Genomic DNA, 19,770 nt, shown 5'->3' on the forward strand with positions numbered 1-19,770 from the left:
GTGATAGACAATCATTTTTTTGTTTTTCATGTCAGTCACTCCATAATCCTTAGCACTTACAGATTGATATTATTTTTTGCCCTTTCTACATGAAGTTTATGGTGATTATCATTTGGCCATTGTGTAAAGTCAGTTTTACCTTCTAAAGATGTTGTTATCACAGCCCATCTGCAGTTCTGCACTCATACTACTAAAGATCCTCATTTGAAATGACTATCTACCAAAATAAGTGACCAACAACCCAATAATAAACCAACCTTGATCGGCTAACTGTACCCTTGCAGTTTGTCCCCTAAATACTTGTAAGACAAAATGACAATTTTGCAGAGTGGAACTTCTTGCTGATCCAAGACAGCACTTGGACTTTTACCTATAATTTAATGACAATGATTTTATGACTGATGGAGTTATTTAGGACTAAAAGTGAAGGTTAGGTTGTATGTTCTTTGCACAGTGGCCAAATATTCTTACTGGCTCTCAGAGCACAGACACGATCAGACTAGGTCTAATTCCTTAACATTAAAACACTCGATCATTGCCATCCTCACATGTTTTTTTCATACAGTGAAGACAACTGATGTCGGCAGCATGGGAAACGAGTGTCGATGTTAAACACTAGTGATCTGCTCATACGATCCATCCCCTGGATCCTTCCTTTGACCCCTGACCCGACCCCAGATCAGAGGCCAGTGACTCTCTAAGACAATCACTTGCTCATTAAGGCTTGATGCACTAGCATCTCTCAGGGAAAAGCTCTTTTTCTGACTTTGCATTAAAAGAGGGTTTGATATTTTTGCAAATTTACGAAAGAAAGGGTAATTATAAAATTAACTTTTTAAGATTAAAAAACGGCATGCGCCGCAGAGGTATGCTGGCAACGGAATCCGCCCAGACAAGGCTTTGATAAGTGTGTGTATGTGCTAATAGAGCATGAATTCACTGTCCACATCTCTTTAACAGCCCAGACTATATGATAAACATTGTTACATAGCACATGAAGAGAAACAAAAAGTATACGTAGTGTATGTTGGTGTGCTTTTGTCCACACTGTACAATCTGTGTTTACTGCTTATTTTGCTGCTTTTGGGACAGTGAGGGGAGTCCCCTGGCAAGCTATGAGACAAGCGCCATCACAACACCCCTGGGACAGTGAATTCCAACTCTGAAAATGAAGTTTTTGTGTGTGAACCTATTATTTTCCCTTGTTAGACTGTGAATCAGAGGGATTGGATGGGGTTATGAAAGGGCATGTGCTGGCAAGAACGAGTGGCAACGCAACACTGTAAGTACGATACTGTAGCAATAAGAACTGAAGGCATTTACTACTGTCGTGTTTGCATTGTAAGATTATTTTTTATTTTATTACTATTTACTATTATTATTGTTCTTATTATGACTACTATTCTTCTATTACTATTAGCCTATTGTTGTTTTGTTCTATTTGCATGACGTTTCATTGCAATGAAACATTTGGGGCTTATTTGTGTTTTTTTCTTCTCATGATATTGTGAGTTTCGGGAGAGGGAGGGGTTATCGACAAAGGGAGGGGTTATCGACCAAGGGAGGGGTTATCGACAAAGGGAGGGGTTATCGACAAAGGGGGCGGCGGGTTCAGGGCAAATTTCACCTTAATTCAGTCAGTTCAAAGAAATTCCTTTCACAAGCTGGAATTTGTTTTTTGTTTTTTAAATAAAATGCTCTTATTTATAGACAACCAATTTAAATGTTGTTTGATTTAAAAAAAAAAAAAATCTCAACCTTTGAGTGTTTGAATGTGTGGGATAGTATGAACACTTAGTGAACTACCCTTTCTGAACTGGCCTTATTCAACCGGATTAAAGGCCCTTAACCTGCAGCCAGGGAGGGAACGATTTAGGTGGGGGTGGGTGGTGGTGGTGGTGTTGGTGGTGGGGGGGGGTATCTATTCTGAATGTTATGGAGTAGCCAGTTCAGTGTGAGGGGCTGAACACATCATCCGCCTTTACCACTCCATCAACACAGAGTGACATCCAGACGCACACAATTTGCGCAGACATTTTTAATACCCTTGGTTTAAAATTTTCATTTCAAATTCATGAAGTTAAATTTAATGCAACCGAAACCTCCTCCCTTTCCTGAGAACACCTTTGTGAGTGTGTGTGGGAGAGAGAGAGAGAGTGAGAGAATAAAATGTTTGCTCTACCAATGCTTTGTATACTTTCTTAATGCATAACACAGTTGAAGAAGTGTTGAAATATTGTTAATTTATTGTTTAAAATGTCTTTACGTCCCAGCAAGAGCAAATGAAACAAAAATGTAGCAATCTGTACCCAAAACCTAGAAGGTTTTTGGTCTTCAGCACCTCTTAAACGGGACTAACAAAACTAAACTAAACATACAATAAAACAAGACCTTTTCATTGTTGTTTTCAAAGTGCCATAGCTAGTGAGGAGAAAAAGGACTGGTAGAGTGAGGCGTAGATGCTCTACTATGTGAGTTTACTTGAAGAAAAAAAAAAAAAATTAAAAAAGGAGAACTCCGAGGAAAACTCGATTACACTGACAAACAGCTTTCCCATTTGATGCTTTTCCATTTGGAGAAAGGGGACTCTGCTGGACTCCAAGCTCTGACTCCTTTATGAAACCATCAGCTCTGCTCTAGACTTTTTTCTTGTTTTCACATGAGAGTAACAGACGCAGTCTGCTTCCAGAGTCACAAATCCACACTTGATGGATGAGCATGGGTGGAAGTTCAGAGCTATGCAGGGCCCTCTCCGAGTCCTCCTTTGAGATGTACATACAATATGAAGGTCCGAAGTGATTTTTGTAAAATTCTATATTTTATCGCTTTTGTAGACACTTTGTTGTGGGAAGAAAAAAATAAAATAAATTTTATTGATGCATTTCTGCCTTCTTTTTGTCTAACACATACATGGTCAAATATTTATATAATAACTGAACAATGTACAGGTGCTTGTTCATTATAACAATTATACTCATTACTTTAATGTCAAAATATTTGCATACAAAGTTCAGAAAAATGTCTTAGAAAACCATATAACAATATTTTCTTTTATGATTCATACAACACAGTATAATTATTTTAAAGAATACCTGCTAAACTCCCCTGCTGCCAACAGTATTCAGTCAATATATTAGATTGTTTGTTTAAATTACAGGGACAAAATCTTGATTGTCCTGTCACAGACTGCTTGTGATTAGAGTTCCCTCTCTTCTCTCCCTGCAAAGCAGGACACTCGAGAACAGATTTGAACATATTTTAAGAGAACATGTGTCTGTGTCTGTTCAAGGAGACATGGTCTGTACTGTGAAATGTGCTACACAAATAAAACGGCCTTGCCTTGCCTCACATGTGTTGATAAAAGTGCATATGTGGATCTTCCCCTACTTCCTTGGTCAGCGGTTACATCACGGTTTCGTCGGCCTCTTGTTCTTCTTCTCTTGTCGGCTCCGCCTCGCTACTGTTCTTGCAGCTGTTCGGACTTTTTCTTAAATCTGAACAACAGAAACATCAGTAAGCGACATGTCGCTCCAATAACACAGTCATTACCACAAGAAAGAGAATACTGACAGGCCTGGGAGGAAGTCCATGCATCCAACATGAATAATTTGGTTTGATTTGTTGGAGACATGTTGGAGAGGACACAAGAAGAAGAAGTGCAAACACAATGCACCTTTGAAATATCAAAACAACTGTGTCTGAATGTTTGTGTTTGTGCGCCTGTTTGTTTTCGAGCACAGTTTCTCTCCGAGCAGTTATCCTCTAGATGCCGGTACCGTGCCTACCCAGAGACGTTAATTAATAGCTAATCAAAGCTAATGTCTCAGCAGCACATCGCCAGCACAAAGACGTGATTAATATGTAATCAAAGGCCACGGAGCACAACGCACAAAGCAGGGCCCACCCCCACGCCTCAGACACTACTGTTGTTATAGGAATAAACCAACACTCGCGGCTTAATTAGCTGGCTGTTGGAGTGTGTTGTCTTCATTTGAAGTTGTTGGGGATTTATCTCGGAGCCAACGTTGGCCTCCAGAGTGACGACACTGAGGTGACACGCAATTTAAAGTGCATAGACAAAAAAAATTGTTTAGTTTGTTGATTAAATTAAATACATTAAATATTGTTTATTTTGATTAAAAAAAAAAAATCCCCACGTGTTTTAACAATGTTAATACGCACACAGTCCTTCTCTTTGCAACGAATACACACAGTAACACTGAATTGGTCTGACCTGCTAGGCCCAGTCTGTGGCAACAGGCTCCGCAACAATGTTTCTGCCGGAAACCGCTGATAGCAGCATCTCCGAGGTTATCTGGACCAAAATGCACCTCACTCCTACTCCCACTGCAACAGGGTAATAAAAAAGGTTTATCTGTTTTTACAAATCTGTATTCAACATCATTGAAAGTTCTAAAACCGGAAGGGAAAGGTTTCCAAAACGTACCTTTCATTGTCTGCCATAATAACTGTTGGATCAGTCAGCTCCTCTCCTACACCTTTCAATTAAAAACAACGTATCATCACTGATATAAAAGACACATGAGTGGCTGCAGAGGCATGCTGCAAACCCACCCGGAAGAATCTACCTTGCATATCGAGCACCAGAAGCTCTCTGCAGGAGTACTCGTATGTCCAGTGGGAGAACGCCAGCAGCATTTCTTCCAGTGAACAGCAGGGGGTGATCTCTTCTCCATTGTTGTTGTTGTACTTCCTGAAGTCCCCGGCCATGTTCCTCTCAATAGTCAGCCACTGGCCATTCGAATGCCAGAGGATCAGCGCTACATCTAGAAACCTGGTGGTAGGGGGCGTAGATTAGTACACGCACTGACACACATAGACATATACACTTGACAAAAACACACACACACACCTCGGTGAGTGATGCATATCGTCGGGTTTGATGGAGTTGAAGACTTGCATCATCTTCTGGGCTGCTCTCTGCTGCTGGATCTCCTTCAGAAGTATCCAACGACCACGAGGGGTTAATATTGTGAAAATGTAACTAAATAGAAGTTAGAAAATATGGCTTTCTTTTTAGGTACACTTACCCTCAAACAAAGCTGCAGTGCCGTACTACCATGGAGGTACCTTTGCCAGGCACGAATCACCTCCGGCCTGAAGGCTTTCACCACGTACACCAGACCAGGTCTAAGCACGTCGCGTTCTGCCCAGGTACACAGCACCCTGCAGCCCTGCCGGAGACCCCCATCCAAAGAGCCCTCTTCACTGGAGAGGGGCTGCAGCATGGCAGACAGGCCTTGTGTCGACCAGGAGGAATCTGTGCCACATTCTGGGTGAACATCAGAGGACAATTCCTCCAGAGAGTAGACACTCACCTCCTCACCTCCTGCAGAGAATGAAGTGAATGGAAGGAAGAACGGTAATTTGTGGGAAATAAATCGACTGTGACCACGGATAAAAACAAAAGAGTTACCTCGAATGGAGACAGGAGTGAAGGGGATTGTGTGAGCCAGTCTCATCAGATTGTTTCTCTCCATAGCTGTCAACAGACCAACAAAAGAGCTTAAATAGTGTAGTGCATATAACACATAAAGCAGATGCCCCATAGAAAAATCCAGGTATATAAGCGGGAAAAATCGAGTAAAACAAAATTGTGGGAGCCAGAATTTATTCATGTTAACAATCTACATAATATCTCAATACCTGAGTAGTTGGGATACAAATTTTCGGAGGACTGGAATGAGGAGTTTTTTGCTGAAGCAAACAAAACACAAAAAAGTCAATTTCACGGTGACAAAGATAATTAAATAATTGCAGCAAAGCTGTTCATAAATACCTTCAGAGGAAATCCCACTCTGTAAACTATATCAAATTCATAAAGGAAAATATTTGATACAATTATAACACACGGTTGCATGTTTTGAAAGTGCTCCGGCAGAACAAAAGAGGGGCAGACTTACGAAGACCTGCGGCTCATTGACCGGGCCCAGCTGTTCCATGACGAGTTAGTGGGGCTCCACACATCCTGAAGGCAGATGGACATTGTTTACACTCAACATATCTCATTTGTCATCAATATTCCTCAACAGAGTGAGCCCACAATTTGTCACATATTTTACCTGTTGGGAAAACACCTGCTTTTTCAACAAATCCAATGATTCAAAATCTGAAACAATTTTTGAGATTTTTAATATTCAAAGAGAGTGAACAATAAGTACAGAATCTTAAAAAACGCCATGATAATTTCAGATCAGAGTTGGTTTGGTTTGGTTTAATAAAACAGACTCTTCCTAATCTGTCCATCCTCCATATAGTCAAATGCCTTAATGTTCCACTGAGCATTCTGGTTCGGTGGTCCATGCCTCTATGCTTACACTATTGCTATTAACTAATAAGATCTTAATGTGAAATTTCCTCACTGAGTTGACTGAGACTGGTTGAAGCCGACCAACACGTCGGCTCTCCTCTCAATCTCCGGTACTTTCTCCAGCTGGCACCAGACAGATTGGACTGCGTCGTTGCCTTCGAGGAATACAGAATCTAAACAATGAGCAGGTTGTATGATCCTTGCAATAGGCAAACGTCACAAATGAAGTAACACTGTGAACATCTTACAGTCTCTGGACTGCTCTCTTGAATCTTCACCGTCTTCCTGTTATGTCTTTTTCTTTTGCCGCTTGAGACGTGAGTGAAGTCAGAGGACTTGGACCACTCTGTAGTTTGTTAGGAAATGGGGCTACATGATTATACAAAATCAAATTGATTACACAACAGGTATAACATACTACTTTTTTTAAACGGACGTAGAACAAAAAGAATGCTGTACATTATAAATATCCAGTTCCTCTACTAAAATAAAAAAATAGAATAATAAAGATAGTTAGATAGTTGCATGCTCAATACAAAGATTTATCACCGAACGCTTATTCATTTGTTTTAAACCGTAATAATGACCTTTTCTAACCCCTGCGTTGCAGTAAACAACCTTTACCTTTGCTCCTGCTGCACAGTAGTGATGTGTCGTCCCTGAGACTCTTTACATCAGACAAACTCTCGTTGTCCCTCGTTTCGTTGAGCAAAGGGTATGATCCCCTCATGAGAGTGAGGGGCGCTCCACAGATAGCGATGTTCTCCACGCTCGATGACAGTGATGTGCAGGGGCCATAGGGGCGGTCTCTCGGCGGACATGCCCATCCGGAAGATTTCACAGTCCTCCCACTTTGGCTGGAAGGTCTGGACTGAGAACTTGGTCGGCAATCATCCTGAGAAAAGGCAGGGTTGACCAAACCCTCGGAGACGTCTCGAGGCTCAGACAGAAGGAAAGCATTGGAAGAGGCTCTGGATAATTCTACACTACACAGCTCTTCGTGGGTATTTTTATCCTCCGGCTCTTCTTCTTTTGGTCCTTCTTCTTCCTCCTCTTCCACGGATGTTTCCTCCTGACTTGGATGCAAGTGGGGCTCACATGTCCAAAGTTTATGATGCGCTGACTCCAAGCTTCTGGGAGAAAGAGGAGATGATCCAGAAGACTGACAGGGTGTCTGATCCCTGAAACCATACAGATGAACACTATCTCCGTAAAAGTGAGAGAAGGAAGCATGATACGAAGGTCTAGGGACGCTCAGCCAATTCTCCCCGGGGTGGGCAACAGTTGCAGACTGTAAATCGCAAAGGAAAGAAATATGGAAAAATGATATAAACTGAAAACGTTTCTTCGAGCTGAGAAAACGGTGCTGTGTATTAAATCCTCATTCTATTTAACAGTTTTCATAATGAAATGTCAACAGCAAGTACCTGATTGACTCCTTCCTCTCCATCTTCATTGTGTCCTTGTCTGCTTCCCTTGGCTCCGACATTGCACTCCTGAGTACAACCCTGCAGAAAAGAAGGCGGGGTACTTTTCCACGACCTGGGCATGACTTGACGCACTTGAAGGACATCCCAGTCGGCTTCACTTCTGTGAGGGAGGGTCCAGCTGTGAGGGAGGGTGTGCCGGGATGCTGTGATCAGCCGACATTGAACCAGGCGGGCCTCCTCCTGCTGCAGGCTGTCCGAAGCAGAGAGCAGAGTGAGGGTGTCCACGGCCAGAGCCGACAGGTCCTGGAGTTGACCCAGCTGACAGTCCAGATCCAACAGGCTGTCCTGAATGAAGATGACCTTCTCCGAGACCTCCCCCACCATCGTGCACATCTCCTCGGCTCTGGTAGATCAAAACAAAACAAAAAATAGGCACACGGTTCAAACATGTTTTCTCACCTTTTGAACCAGTGATTTCCATGTTTAATGTTTATACCAAATCTCACGGCTTGACAACAGAGTGAACTCTGTAATGTGATAATATGAAGGCAGTGACAGGGCGCTTTACACAGTGACGACATATAATAGTGTGTGTCACGTCTATAAACAGACATTCGACTGAAGGCTTTGTAAGAACCACGAGGATACCCACTCGCTGGATTACGCAACAATAAGAGAAAATATGAGAAAAGAGAATTGCAAAGAAAGATATTTTTCCAATATTACATCACTTTATGTACATTTAGGTCTTTCTATTATAAATCTGAATCAAAGCTCATTGTTAACGTGGGATTTAACCTTAAAATATCCAAAAGAGTGGCATCACCCTGTGGAAGGGCCTGAGGGAATCAAATGTGAAAGGCCAGTGAGTAGCTCACAGTTGTAACTCTGTCTGGGAGGTAAAACTGAGCCTACAGACATAATCTCAGGTAACATTAATTCATGTCCCTTTAATTCTACATCCTACACGCCTGGTCAATACCAGTCAATCAGAATATCAAAGAGACCTCTCGGCTGTGGCTCTGATCCGGTTGATTTGACTGCCGTGGAGGCCTTCGCTCTTCTCGTGGAAGTAGGCCTGTACACATTTCTCCTCAAACTCGTGGAGCCTCTTGCGATCCTCAAGGCCCAGCCGGAGCTCTGGCAGAGACAGGTAAAGGTAGGAGAAGTGACTTAATACACAGATTCATGCTACGGACTGACCGTATCTGCACAAATACACATTGCGGTACTCACTAAGTCCTGAGCCCCTCTCCTCCTGATCAGCATCTCCAATCAATTTCCTGTAGATGGCTTTCACACCTGATGTCAGGTGACTGAGGAGGATGAGTGGCGGAGGCAGCCACGGCCTCTCCTGGTAGGTCATTATGTAGCGATAGCGGTTGTACTTCCACAGTTTATTAGAGGTTGATGCCATGTCAAAGTATACGTTACTGTTATTGAGAGGACAACATTGGCTTGAATGATTTTAGGGCACTGCCAAACATGATTTTTTGGAATATGCTTCCCAGACATGCTTACTTAAAGGCTTACTTAAAAAATGCAATGAGGATGTTGACCATGATGATATACTGGAAGAACAGATACACCGCCTGGAGGAATGGCACAAGGAAGGAGGCAGGAGGACACGGCTGACCGTCGTCACACGCTATTAAAACACACACACACACACACACACATTGGACCTTACAGAACAACCAATTAGCAGTGGGACAACATTTTACCCAATGGATGATTCTAAATGGGTATAATTTGGCATTTAATCACCATGACTGACAAACAACGCAGAGAAAAAATATTAATTTGGAATTTCTTATCAACTAAGTCTATACATACATTAACTATACATTAGCTATCAAAATAATCAAGCACCATTTAAACATTAGGTGAGAATAATTCAGTTTGCTTTTAAGTTCAACAAAATCAGATCTGGTCATTGAGCGAAGGACAAGTGGCAAGTTAATCTGACTTTAATCCCCTCAACTAAGAAAGTCAAGGCTTAACCAAAGTGAAAACCAACTTTTTTTATCAAACCGGTAATTTATTATAACCGGTTTGATATTTTTAAGTATTTCTTTTTTTCTCTTGAAACACTAACGATCAATCTCGGATGCGTAGACCTCTCCGTAGATCATCCAGTAGGGCTGGAAGACTATGTCTCGAGCTAAGCTCCAGGATGGCTCCTCATCTGGCGACAAGATGGCCTTCCTGGACACCCCGAAGCTCAGCAGCACTATTGCCATCATCACCACTATGAAGAACATGTTACTGGTCTGATGAGGGGAGAGAGAGAGAGAGAGGGGGAGGGAGGGAGAGAGAGAGAGAAAGAGAGAGAGAGAGAGAGAGGGGGGGGTAACTAAAAATAGAAAGAAAACACACGTTCTTCCTCTCCAACAAGTGGCGTAGAGCCTCTCTACTCACCATCTTGGTGATCATGGTGAGGTAAGGGCCAGCATGCTGGTTGACCGCCAGCAGATCCAGCACCCTGACGAACCAGAAGATGATGTCCAGACAGTAAATGATCCGTCCTGCCGTCTTGTACGGATTAGCATACCAACGCAGGGTCAATCCGGTCAGGAAGAAGAGGATGGCAATGACATCCGAGATGTTCCAGTACTCTGAGAACCAAATCTTCAGCTTCTGGCTCAGCTTTCTCGGCTCAGACATGAGTACCTAATGGAGATTTTACATACTTGATCGATCCATAAAAAATCTAAAGAGCATCTAAAAAAGAAAGAATAGGAATAAAGAAGAGAACACCTCTCTGGTTTTCTCCACGGCAGTGGACAAGATGTATGCTATGACCAGCCACTCCTGTACACTGGGTAGATCCTGCATCTCCACCAGGACGACGTAGGAGAATAACATCAGAAAGGCCAAGTAGAAAACCTAAAATGGAAAGAGAGACAGTGGAAAAAGTCAGACAGAGATTTAGGAAAGATTTACATTAAATATCACACACGTTGCTGTTGTTGTTCCTCGGCGGAAATCCTCTGTTTTCAGAAGAGATTTTTTTTTAATTTTCCCTTAATTATTAAAAAATGGACACCACCCACTGTGTGAAACCAAAACTTGACAACAGGAGCTGCGTAGAAGTCATAGACTCGTGTGATCCAGGAAAAACAGAGCAGCGTTGTAGAGCATACAGTTTCTGACACGTGACCAAAACATCTGCCACGGGACGACAGGCCTCGCTCCGCATCCCGACTGCCCTGCCAGAGGAGAGGCCAATAGATTAGGGTGGAGGACAGAATGAAAACTCAAATGGACAATACTTGAGCTGCTAGGATGTAGTGCTGGTTAAGTGCACTACTGGCCTTGTGCCGTGTGATCAGTTACCTCGTCGGGTGGTGCAGACTTCACAGGCTCAAGTCCAAAGAGCATTGCCTCATGGGATTGTGGAACGTGACACATTTCCGCTTCGCTTTTAAACTCCAGAAGTAAGATGGCAGGGGGCAGGAGAAGGCTCAGAATGATCTGAAGGAAACACATAACAAGTGTATTGTGTAAGCTTGTGCAATTATCCGGAAACCCCAGGAAATAATGCCTCCAATATAAGCTTAGTGAGGGAATATTTCTTTGATTTACATTGAATGCAATTAGTCATTGTACTGTGAAAGGAATGCAAGGAGTTATGGACCCACTGAGATGTATGCGCATATATCATTTTTGTTCTGCTTAAAGTGATAGAAAATAAGTCATACTTAGTCTAAGTCATTGTTATGACACATGCGATCAGTGGCTTAAGAGGTGTATGAATTTAAAAACAATATTAAGTTCCTCTAGTTTATCTGACTCCTGCATTGTTCACAATGTTTACCTTGACAAAGGAGTTTTTCCTCATGTTGAGCGGACCGGACCAGAGGTCGGTGAGGAGAGTCTGAGTGCAGGAGTGGGAGACGAATGGTCGATGACATGAAGAGACGGCCATCTGCAGACAGGTGAAGTGACTCCATGCCTCCATCTCTGAAGTCAACAGCTTCATGGCCATCTGCTCATTCTGGCGAAATGCACAGTCTAACAAGTCCACCGCCAGCTGACCAAACTCTCTGAGACACAAAGACAGGATATATTGTATCCGGCGCCATTTAAGGATTTTCAAATACACCAAAAGGCTAAATATGAATCATGCTACTTTGTTATGTTGCAGTGGTCTCTGCAGGTTGAGCACTGACAACACACACACACACACACACACACACACTCGGCCACACACACTCACAGTGAGTGTGTCTTGAATCGCTCTGAAATGTTGTCGTCCATACTGCTCAGCCGCGCCTGGTGGGCCATGGAGCGGTAGAGTTTAAAGGCCACGGCCGCACGCGCCAGCACTTCCTCGCCGTGCTGACACAGGAAGAGCGCCATCTGCTGACGCTGATGAAGTATGGCCCACACGAACAGGTCGTTGAAGTTGAAAGGAACCAGCAGCAGAGCGTCACCGAGGCCGGGGCTCGACGGGATCTCCCCACTGCTCCCGGGTGACATATCCTGCTCCTATGTATAAAAGTTATAAAACCAACGACAAAGCAATGCAGGTGAAGAGGAAGGGATCCCATGAGGAAAATTATTTAAGAGGATGTTAATGTAAGTGTAAATGTTTGAACGGAGCAAATATTTAAGATGTTAGGACTGGCCCAGAGTTACAAAAGTTAAGAAATAATAAGATAGCTATGCAAGACTATAGACCTTCTCAAATCAATTTAATTACATTTGAATAGTTTCAATTATGAGTTGAGTGTTTGAATGACAGAGAATACTGGGAGAAAAATAAACCTACCAAATTGTATTTGTAGGGTTGAGCTGTTCTAAATAATTGCATGTCCTGAAGGGCCCGGCCCCTTGTAGAGTATGGAATGAATCCCCGTCCCTGTTTCGACACGGAGGCAGAACTGTCCCATGTAGCCTCCTAAAAACCGAGAAAAGGACGAGAGGCCGTTGTTTGTAAGTGCCATCATTGCACAGGACATTTATTAAATGCTTGCAAGCATGGAGCAGGGTTGAAACACATACTCAACGGGTTTTAGTTAGGTACTAAAAAACTCTGTCAACTAAGGGGAAACATTATTTGAGTTTTCCCAACAGTAAGCTAAGTTTAAGTTAATTTAAGTTAAGTTTAAGCTAAACATAATTACTAGTGTTGTCAGTTAAACACGCTATTAACGACGTTAATGCAGACCCATTTTAACAACGTCAATGTTTTTTAGCAGAAGATTAACGTTTTCTTTTTTTGGGGGGTGGATGACTTTTGCCTGAAAATTTTACCTTTTATTGGTAACCCAACTGTTACGGTTCATTGTTTCTGAAATAAGAGGCCTGACTGCTTTGTTCACAGCAAACTTGAAAAAAAGAAAATATTAAGCCACGGTTTAACTGCACTATAAGCTGAGTCCTTGTTTACCTGAAATGTGCACTTTATCATTTTATTTTGTACCGCACTGTTTGCCAATGTTGTTTTTCAGTGAAATAAAACATTTGCATAAAGCAAGCCAGTCCACTTTTCCATGTTGATAAGCGCATTAAAATGAATAAAAAATTATTGGAAAAAATAAATGAAGGGACATTTAGAATAGATAAAAATGTTTGATTAATTGTGATTAATTTTGACATATTTGATATATGTTATATTTACATCTATTTTTATTGACAATTATGACATAAATGCGATTAATTGTTTGACAGCACTAATAATTACACTTAAAAAAAACATTTAACAAGGAGATCAAAAGAGTGTACAAAGAAAGAAAGAGTTCTAGCTACTTTGTCCAATCGGCTGTTGTAGACCGCTCTGAAGTGTTTCCGTGTGTAGGTGCTGCGGTACGCTCCTCCGATGAGGTACTCTATCACCAGGCCCATGTCAATTAGTGACAGACGGTAACCTATGGGAAGAGAAGTCTAAAAGAAAGAAACAGGCCCAACCCTTTTGTTAGTCCAGACCGAGATGTTTGATTAGAAGCTGACGAATAAAAAGTTAAGACTAAAATGTCCGGACGTTGAGTCAAATGAACTTAAACTTAGATTTTAAAAAAATGAAGGATGAAGTTTGATGAATGGGCTTCAGACTAAAATGGATATATTTACAAAGGGATAAGACTAAATAAAAGAGATATACAGTATAACAGTAGAGACGATGAACACCAATAACTGATGAGTAAACAGAATAATTGAAAATCCATGTGATCACTACTCACCTGTTTTGCATCTTCAACAAGGTGGCGTAGGAAACTGCCCGTCTGCCCCTGTGGCTGTGGAAAGAAACTTGAATTATTATTCTGAGTAAACGGGACATCTACGAAATCAGAGCAAAATAAAAGCTCTACTGGGTGCTTTTTAACACAGTTGCATATTGCGTACCCTGTAGCAGCCTTGGGACCCTTAGCTGGTTTCTTAGGGGGACTTATTATCCCAGAGTTATGAATAAATAAACAGGCAGTGATACACAAAAGAGAACCGTGGAGATGGCCAAGTGTGAATGTACTGATGACAAAGAGTCTTATGACCTCAAAACACCCTAAAACAACAACCGGGAAATCCCCTTTATGTAATTGACCTGGAAACAAAGAGATTTTGGTGCGATGCACATACAGTGCATTATTGGGACTTCGATCAAAGCCACAGAGTTTGTGCTTCAAGAGTCCAAAACCAAAGAACTGAGTTTACTCTCTTTTGTAAACTAAAGTGCAAGCCAACAGCAAGACAAACAGAAGTACTGTAGGGTGGAAAATATTTTGATATGTTGTTGTATGATGTATTTCTAAAGTAAAAACTACATTCGGGATGAGACGGACGGTCCCAAAAATAAGTAGGTACTTTAATATATTATAGTAACCATGTTATAGAGCTCCTCCAGGCGATCCACAGTAAGGAAACGGCTCATGGTCATGCCGTTGTCAATCAGCAGTTTGACAAAACTGACCCGGTCCATCACCAGAGCATCCAGCATGGCCTGCTCCAAGGAACCCACCTGCACAGCAAAACCATTTGGGTGGGATCAGAAACCACATTTTCAGCGTTGTTTGAACGAGCAACGTGACGTACAATAAAAAACACGCATCACACGCAACGTGCAGTAGTGAGTCACTGTGTGCAGTCTCACCTTCCAATGCTGTCCGTACACCAGCACGTCTTTCTGTGCTATGTCAGCCCTGTCCCAGGCCAGGGCCATGCTCAGCTGCTCTGCAGGACTGGCCTTGGTGCCTGCTCATCATTCAGAAGGAAGAAAGTGAGAAACCGTTCTCCCACCTGACATTTTGACTTAGCAGGAGAAGCCCATTTCTACCATTAATGACTGTTCATCATTGTGCCATTGATGTGCACAGGTAATTCTAATAATACAAAACATAGAACTTGTGAAGCTACCATGCAGGAGTTATTACTGGTAAAAAAAATAATGTTTTTATTTACGTTTGTATTTTGTCCCAATCATCACAGAAATCTAAATACTACGGTGGCCGAGAAGGTTCAGACAAATACAAAAGCAACAACACAACCGCAAATGCCACAACGCAACACGAACGCCACAACACAAAATACAAAAGGCACATCACAACTGCAAATGCCACAACACAACACGAACGCCGCAACACGAAAATACAAAAGCCACATCACAACCGCAAATGCCACAACACAACACGAACGCCGCAACACGAAAATACAAAAGCCACATCACAACCGCAAATGCCACAACGCAACACGAACGCCGCAACGCAACGCGAAAGCGAAAACGGAAGTAGCTGCCCACGGGAGCGAGCGTATTTTGGAGGAACGCCCACGGGAGCGAGCGTATTTTGGAGGAACGGAGCTGGAGGATGGCAGATCGTTCAAGAAGTAAGTGAAACATGATTCCTTACTTTAACTGTAGCCGCAAGGAATCATGTTTCACTTACTTCTTAAACGATCTGCCATCCTCCAGCTCCGTTGTTACGTGCCTACTGGTTTTTGAACCTACTGGTTTGGCTACGCGTTTAGATGTTATTAAGAGAGTAATCCTACTTGGGCAATGTGCTAGAAAACCTGACAGAACTATGTATTTCACGCTACGCCACCAAAAACCAGTTGTCTTGGCTCACCCTGAACCAAAAGATGTTCTTGCCACTGACGATTTGCAATTTCATGATAAGTAGTGAAATCAGTAGCGGCATTTGACAGCTCGGTTGGCCGACGGCGTAGCGCCGCCGTCTTATAAAGTTTTGCTATTTTGCTCGACTGCGAGTTCGAATCCAGGTTGTGGCGATCTTTTAATAAACGTATGTTCTTTTATTTATTTCTTTATACGTAGCAGTGATGTAGTGCTCACTTATACAATCATAACCGCTGCATTGGATATGGGATACATTTTGAACATTTTCAGAAATATGTTTGCGACTGTGTGACGGATCAGGTGACCGAGGCAGACAACATCTGCCGCTGTCGGGGCAAAACAAACACGCACGCGTAGCCAAACCAGTAGGTTCAAAAACCCAGTCGGCACGTAACACCGGAGCTGGAGGATGCCAGATCGTTTAAGAAGTAAGTGAAACATGATTCCTTGCGGCTACAGTTAAAGTAAGGAATCATGTTTCACTTACTTCTTAAACGATCTGCCATCCTCCAGCTCCGTTCCTCCAAAATACGCTCGCTCCCGTGGGCGTTCCTCCAAAATACGCTCGCTCCCGTGGGCAGCTACTTCCGTTTTCGCTTTCGCGTTGCGTTGCGGCGTTCGTGTTGCGTTGTGGCATTTGCGGTTGTGATGTGGCTTTTGTATTTTCGTGTTGCGGCGTTCGTGTTGTGTTGTGGCGTTTGCGGTTGTGTTGTTGCTTTTGTATTTGTCTGAACCTTCTCGGCCACCGTAAAATACCCTTGAGACTAGTTGTCAAAATGGCTGCATCAGGCGCCGTTTGGTCCTCCGACTCAGAGTCAAAGATGGTTATCTGTTATTCAAAGACACATTGCAAATTGGAAGTAGTGAGTAGTCCATGTCTTGAATCACAAGGTAAACATTTTGTGATGTGATGTTTCACTTACAGACTCTCGGTGATTCATACACTGCAGAAGGACACTGCAGAGATGAGAAGCTTCTGCTGACTCAACCCCGAACACATTTCCAATCCTGACGAGGAAGTCCTCTTTAATATCAGCATCCAACGGCCTAAAGTAACGCAGTGACGCGGCGTAAGTTGTATGTGTGACATTAGTCTGCTCATTAAACAGCTGCTACTCGTCACAAGATGATCAAACCGGCATTAGTTTACACAGTAGGGACAAATCCATCCCACCTACTGCTGTAGCTTAAGTAAGGGACATGCACACCTGTCAGCAGACGTCTGCTTGTGCAGGAAGGCGATCAGGTCGGCAGCCCTGCCCGATCCCTCGAACACAAACACTGGCACAGGGGGCACGTTGCTAACGTAGTCCAGCACTGTGGACACGAGGGAAGGGCCTCCCTCCACTACCACACACACCACAGGCACGCCTTGGTTAAGTCCTGCCAACAAGGGAAATGAGTGGGATATAACATCAGCCCCTGAGTTTTTCCTCTCTGCCTGTAAGTATTGCACAAAAAGGCACACACACACAGACTCACGAGGGTGTATCTTCTGTAGATGGATGTGTTTCTCCAGCTTCCTCCTGAGACCTTGTTGGCAGCCATGTTTTCCCAGCGTTCCATCATCCACCAACAGAAAGTGTGAGTGGAAACCATTAAGACAGGCCCTTTTGCTCAGAGGGTTCCCCAGTGGCTGGTAGGGCCTGAACACCTGAGCCCAGGCGATGAAAAGTCACATTTAGAGACACAAACTTAAATAGTCAAACTGATAAAATCAACATTACATAAGATTTCAGTGCTCACATCTCTGCCGATGAGGTCCATGTGGTTGTCTATGACTCCCCACGGCGTGATGCCGACGGTGTTTCTCTTCCTTAGGTTGTGGCCCCCAAACGTTTTCACTGCCTCGCCCACATACTTGGACACACCTAGAGGAGGTGAGGAGCAGCTGAACGCACAGCGACTGAACACTCGAGATTATAGATGAGCAAATCCAGCTCTCTCAAGACAGGCGTCGGACACGCATCTCTGCGCCAAGGGCCAAACAAACAAATGGGCATGGCGCACTGCTCTTCCTCACGGGTTAGAAACAGGAAGTGATAGATCTCCCCACATCGACCTACCTGTGTTAATGCCGTCGGTGAGTATCCACGCCCCGGTGCTGAGCGCGGCAGTCATCAGCCCTTTGCTGAAGGCCTGCTTGACTTTAAGGGGAAGGGGGAAGTTCTCCGAGCCCCCCTGGACAGTCAGCAGCAGCTTGGGTCTCTCCATCTGCCACTCTCTCAACATGAGTTGGAGAAGCACCTCTGGCTTGGAGTCCACGCCCACACGGACAAACTGGAGAGGAAAAACAATGGGGACTGAGAAGCTGTTCTCTGCTTTTCTCAGTTACTGCGGAGCAGATACGATCTGAGATCACAGCCTGCCAAATGCTTGTTTGCACGGCGGTCATGCTCGACAAATCCTGGACAATTATGTACCCTTCATTTTGGGAGTAATCCTTGATAGAAAATAAGAGATTAGTTATAAATATGTGGCACAATCATTGAACACACAAGGAAATGTGTCCCATGACATGCTGTGGAGTTGGTAGACGGGCAGACCTTGGCTCGGCAGACGCGCGTGGCGGTGTCCTGGAAGTCTATGGTCCCGTAGGCGTTGGTGGGACTGGCTTTGGTGTGGCGCTCTATGGACCAGTCCTCTTCCAGGCCAGGACCAGGATAGAGGGATACGGGGGGGAAGGACTCGTGCCAATGGTGCTCCATGATCAGGCGGCCACAACAACATCTATTAGATGAAGCAATGAATCATGTAAATTATTATAGCAGGTGGTGCGAGCTGGAAAAAATTCAGTGTCACTTCTTTTTCATGTCGCCCGCACTTACATTGATTGTGTCACTCCTTTGAGCTATCAGAAGAAGCTTTTTGCTTGTGGGGGAACCATAAAATGTCGCCATTGATACTGGTAACATTCACGTGTACCTGAAAGGCCTCCATCTGGTCTGTTTGAACGAGGCTACTGCCATTTGTTCCCCTTCCTGTCTCCCTCCCTTCCTCTTCACCCCCCTTTGTCCTTTGGTCTATGTTTGGCTGTGTTGATCATTTACAGCCCCACAAAACTCCCACACATCTCTTATCCACTCCCAAACCTCCTACACTGCTGACAATAATGACTTCCGTAAATTATGTTTATTTTCTATAAATGGAACAGCAGCAACATAAAAGACAATGCCACTATCACTTTCATTTAGGCAGTTAGGGACCGTTTAGTGCTTCTTTTATAAGCTTGATAATTCGAAATCCAAGATGCTGGAAAAAATCTAAAAGATGAAATAAAGTGTGAGGGGGTGGGGGGGTAACTAGTCTTCATTGGACTAGCTGGTGGGGTGTTGAGGGGGAGGCAGTTGGTTTGAGGAGGGTGTAAAGACGCACATGAACACAGAATTCATAGACTATACCTGATCAAGTTTTGGCATACTTGACATACGGGAATACATCTGTAAGAAACAGGAAATAACACATTATAAAAAAATCCACACGGTCTCTGTTCCTGGAAGGAAGGGCCAAATAGTTTTGCTCTCAGAAAAATGTTTTTTCCAACAACTGTTGATAATATCTAGCTATGCAGGAACTAAACAATTCATAATTTCTTCTGAGAATCATAAAAAGCTGTACTTTTCTGGAAGCCCATCAATGCAATCAGATTACCTGTGCAGGTCGCGAGATGAAGGGATGAACTTCACACACTCTCTCTTGGAGAAGGACTCCTCAATCCACAACTTTCGTGGCTGCAATAAGAAGAGGAAATATTTACTTACAGTACACAGAGCCTGGAGCAGCTTACCACTATCTTCTCAACTGCATCGTTAAACTCAAACTCGCAGCAAGAAAACAACACTATTTGCTGGAGGATTTGAATCAATGACCTTAGCGGTGAAGCTCATTAGCGTGCCGGCAGCGGCTCACAGTGTGGATGCAGGACCCACAGT

At 43.4% G+C, this 19,770-nt stretch overlaps 1 protein-coding gene across 5 annotated transcripts; it reads right to left on the reverse strand.

The window, feature by feature from the left end:
- Window positions 1–2,476: 2,476 nt before the first annotated feature.
- Window positions 2,477–19,769, reverse strand: trpm6 (transient receptor potential cation channel, subfamily M, member 6). Of its 5 annotated transcripts, none has more exons than XM_037481795.2 (40): window positions 19,708–19,769; window positions 19,490–19,569; window positions 19,240–19,278; window positions 18,385–18,568; window positions 17,905–18,118; window positions 17,585–17,709; window positions 17,321–17,492; window positions 17,047–17,221; window positions 16,762–16,885; window positions 16,595–16,667; window positions 14,855–14,955; window positions 14,588–14,722; window positions 13,950–14,003; window positions 13,519–13,653; window positions 12,539–12,667; window positions 11,984–12,255; window positions 11,582–11,810; window positions 11,101–11,238; window positions 10,818–10,973; window positions 10,522–10,650; window positions 10,183–10,434; window positions 9,860–10,034; window positions 9,295–9,409; window positions 8,998–9,194; window positions 8,769–8,901; window positions 7,759–8,164; window positions 6,956–7,622; window positions 6,580–6,677; window positions 6,384–6,486; window positions 6,084–6,130; window positions 5,925–5,989; window positions 5,801–5,826; window positions 5,668–5,718; window positions 5,438–5,503; window positions 5,052–5,350; window positions 4,874–4,956; window positions 4,590–4,795; window positions 4,448–4,499; window positions 4,235–4,347; window positions 2,477–3,494 (listed from the first exon to the last, which is right to left on the reverse strand). In XM_037481795.2, exons 1-40 carry the CDS (start codon window positions 19,723–19,725, stop codon window positions 3,403–3,405), a joined length of 5,928 nt encoding a protein of 1,975 aa, XP_037337692.2. In that variant the 5' UTR covers window positions 19,726–19,769; the 3' UTR covers window positions 2,477–3,402. The 5 variants fall into 5 exon arrangements, with proteins under 5 accessions (XP_037337692.2, XP_037337690.2, XP_037337694.2 ...); XM_037481793.2 differs by having other exon boundaries at window positions 6,384–6,504; XM_037481797.2 differs by lacking the exons at window positions 16,595–16,667; window positions 16,762–16,885; window positions 17,047–17,221; ... (5 more) ...; window positions 19,490–19,569; window positions 19,708–19,769 and adding an exon at window positions 15,163–15,643 and having other exon boundaries at window positions 6,384–6,504.
- Between the last annotated feature and the right edge of the window lies 1 nt (window position 19,770).

The sequence above is a fragment of the Pungitius pungitius genome, chromosome 5 (genome assembly GCF_949316345.1).
Source record: "Pungitius pungitius chromosome 5, fPunPun2.1, whole genome shotgun sequence".
Lineage (NCBI taxonomy): Eukaryota > Metazoa > Chordata > Actinopteri > Perciformes > Gasterosteidae > Pungitius > Pungitius pungitius.

Coding starts and splice junctions, on each gene's coding strand:
- trpm6 (XM_037481793.2), bottom strand. Junction 11,811..11,983: donor CGATTCAAGACACACTCACT/GTGAGTGTGTGT, acceptor TTTGTGTCTCAG/AGAGTTTGGTCAGCTGGCGG. Junction 6,505..6,579: donor AAGAGAGCAGTCCAGAGACT/GTAAGATGTTCA, acceptor CTCATTGTTTAG/ATTCTGTATTCCTCGAAGGC.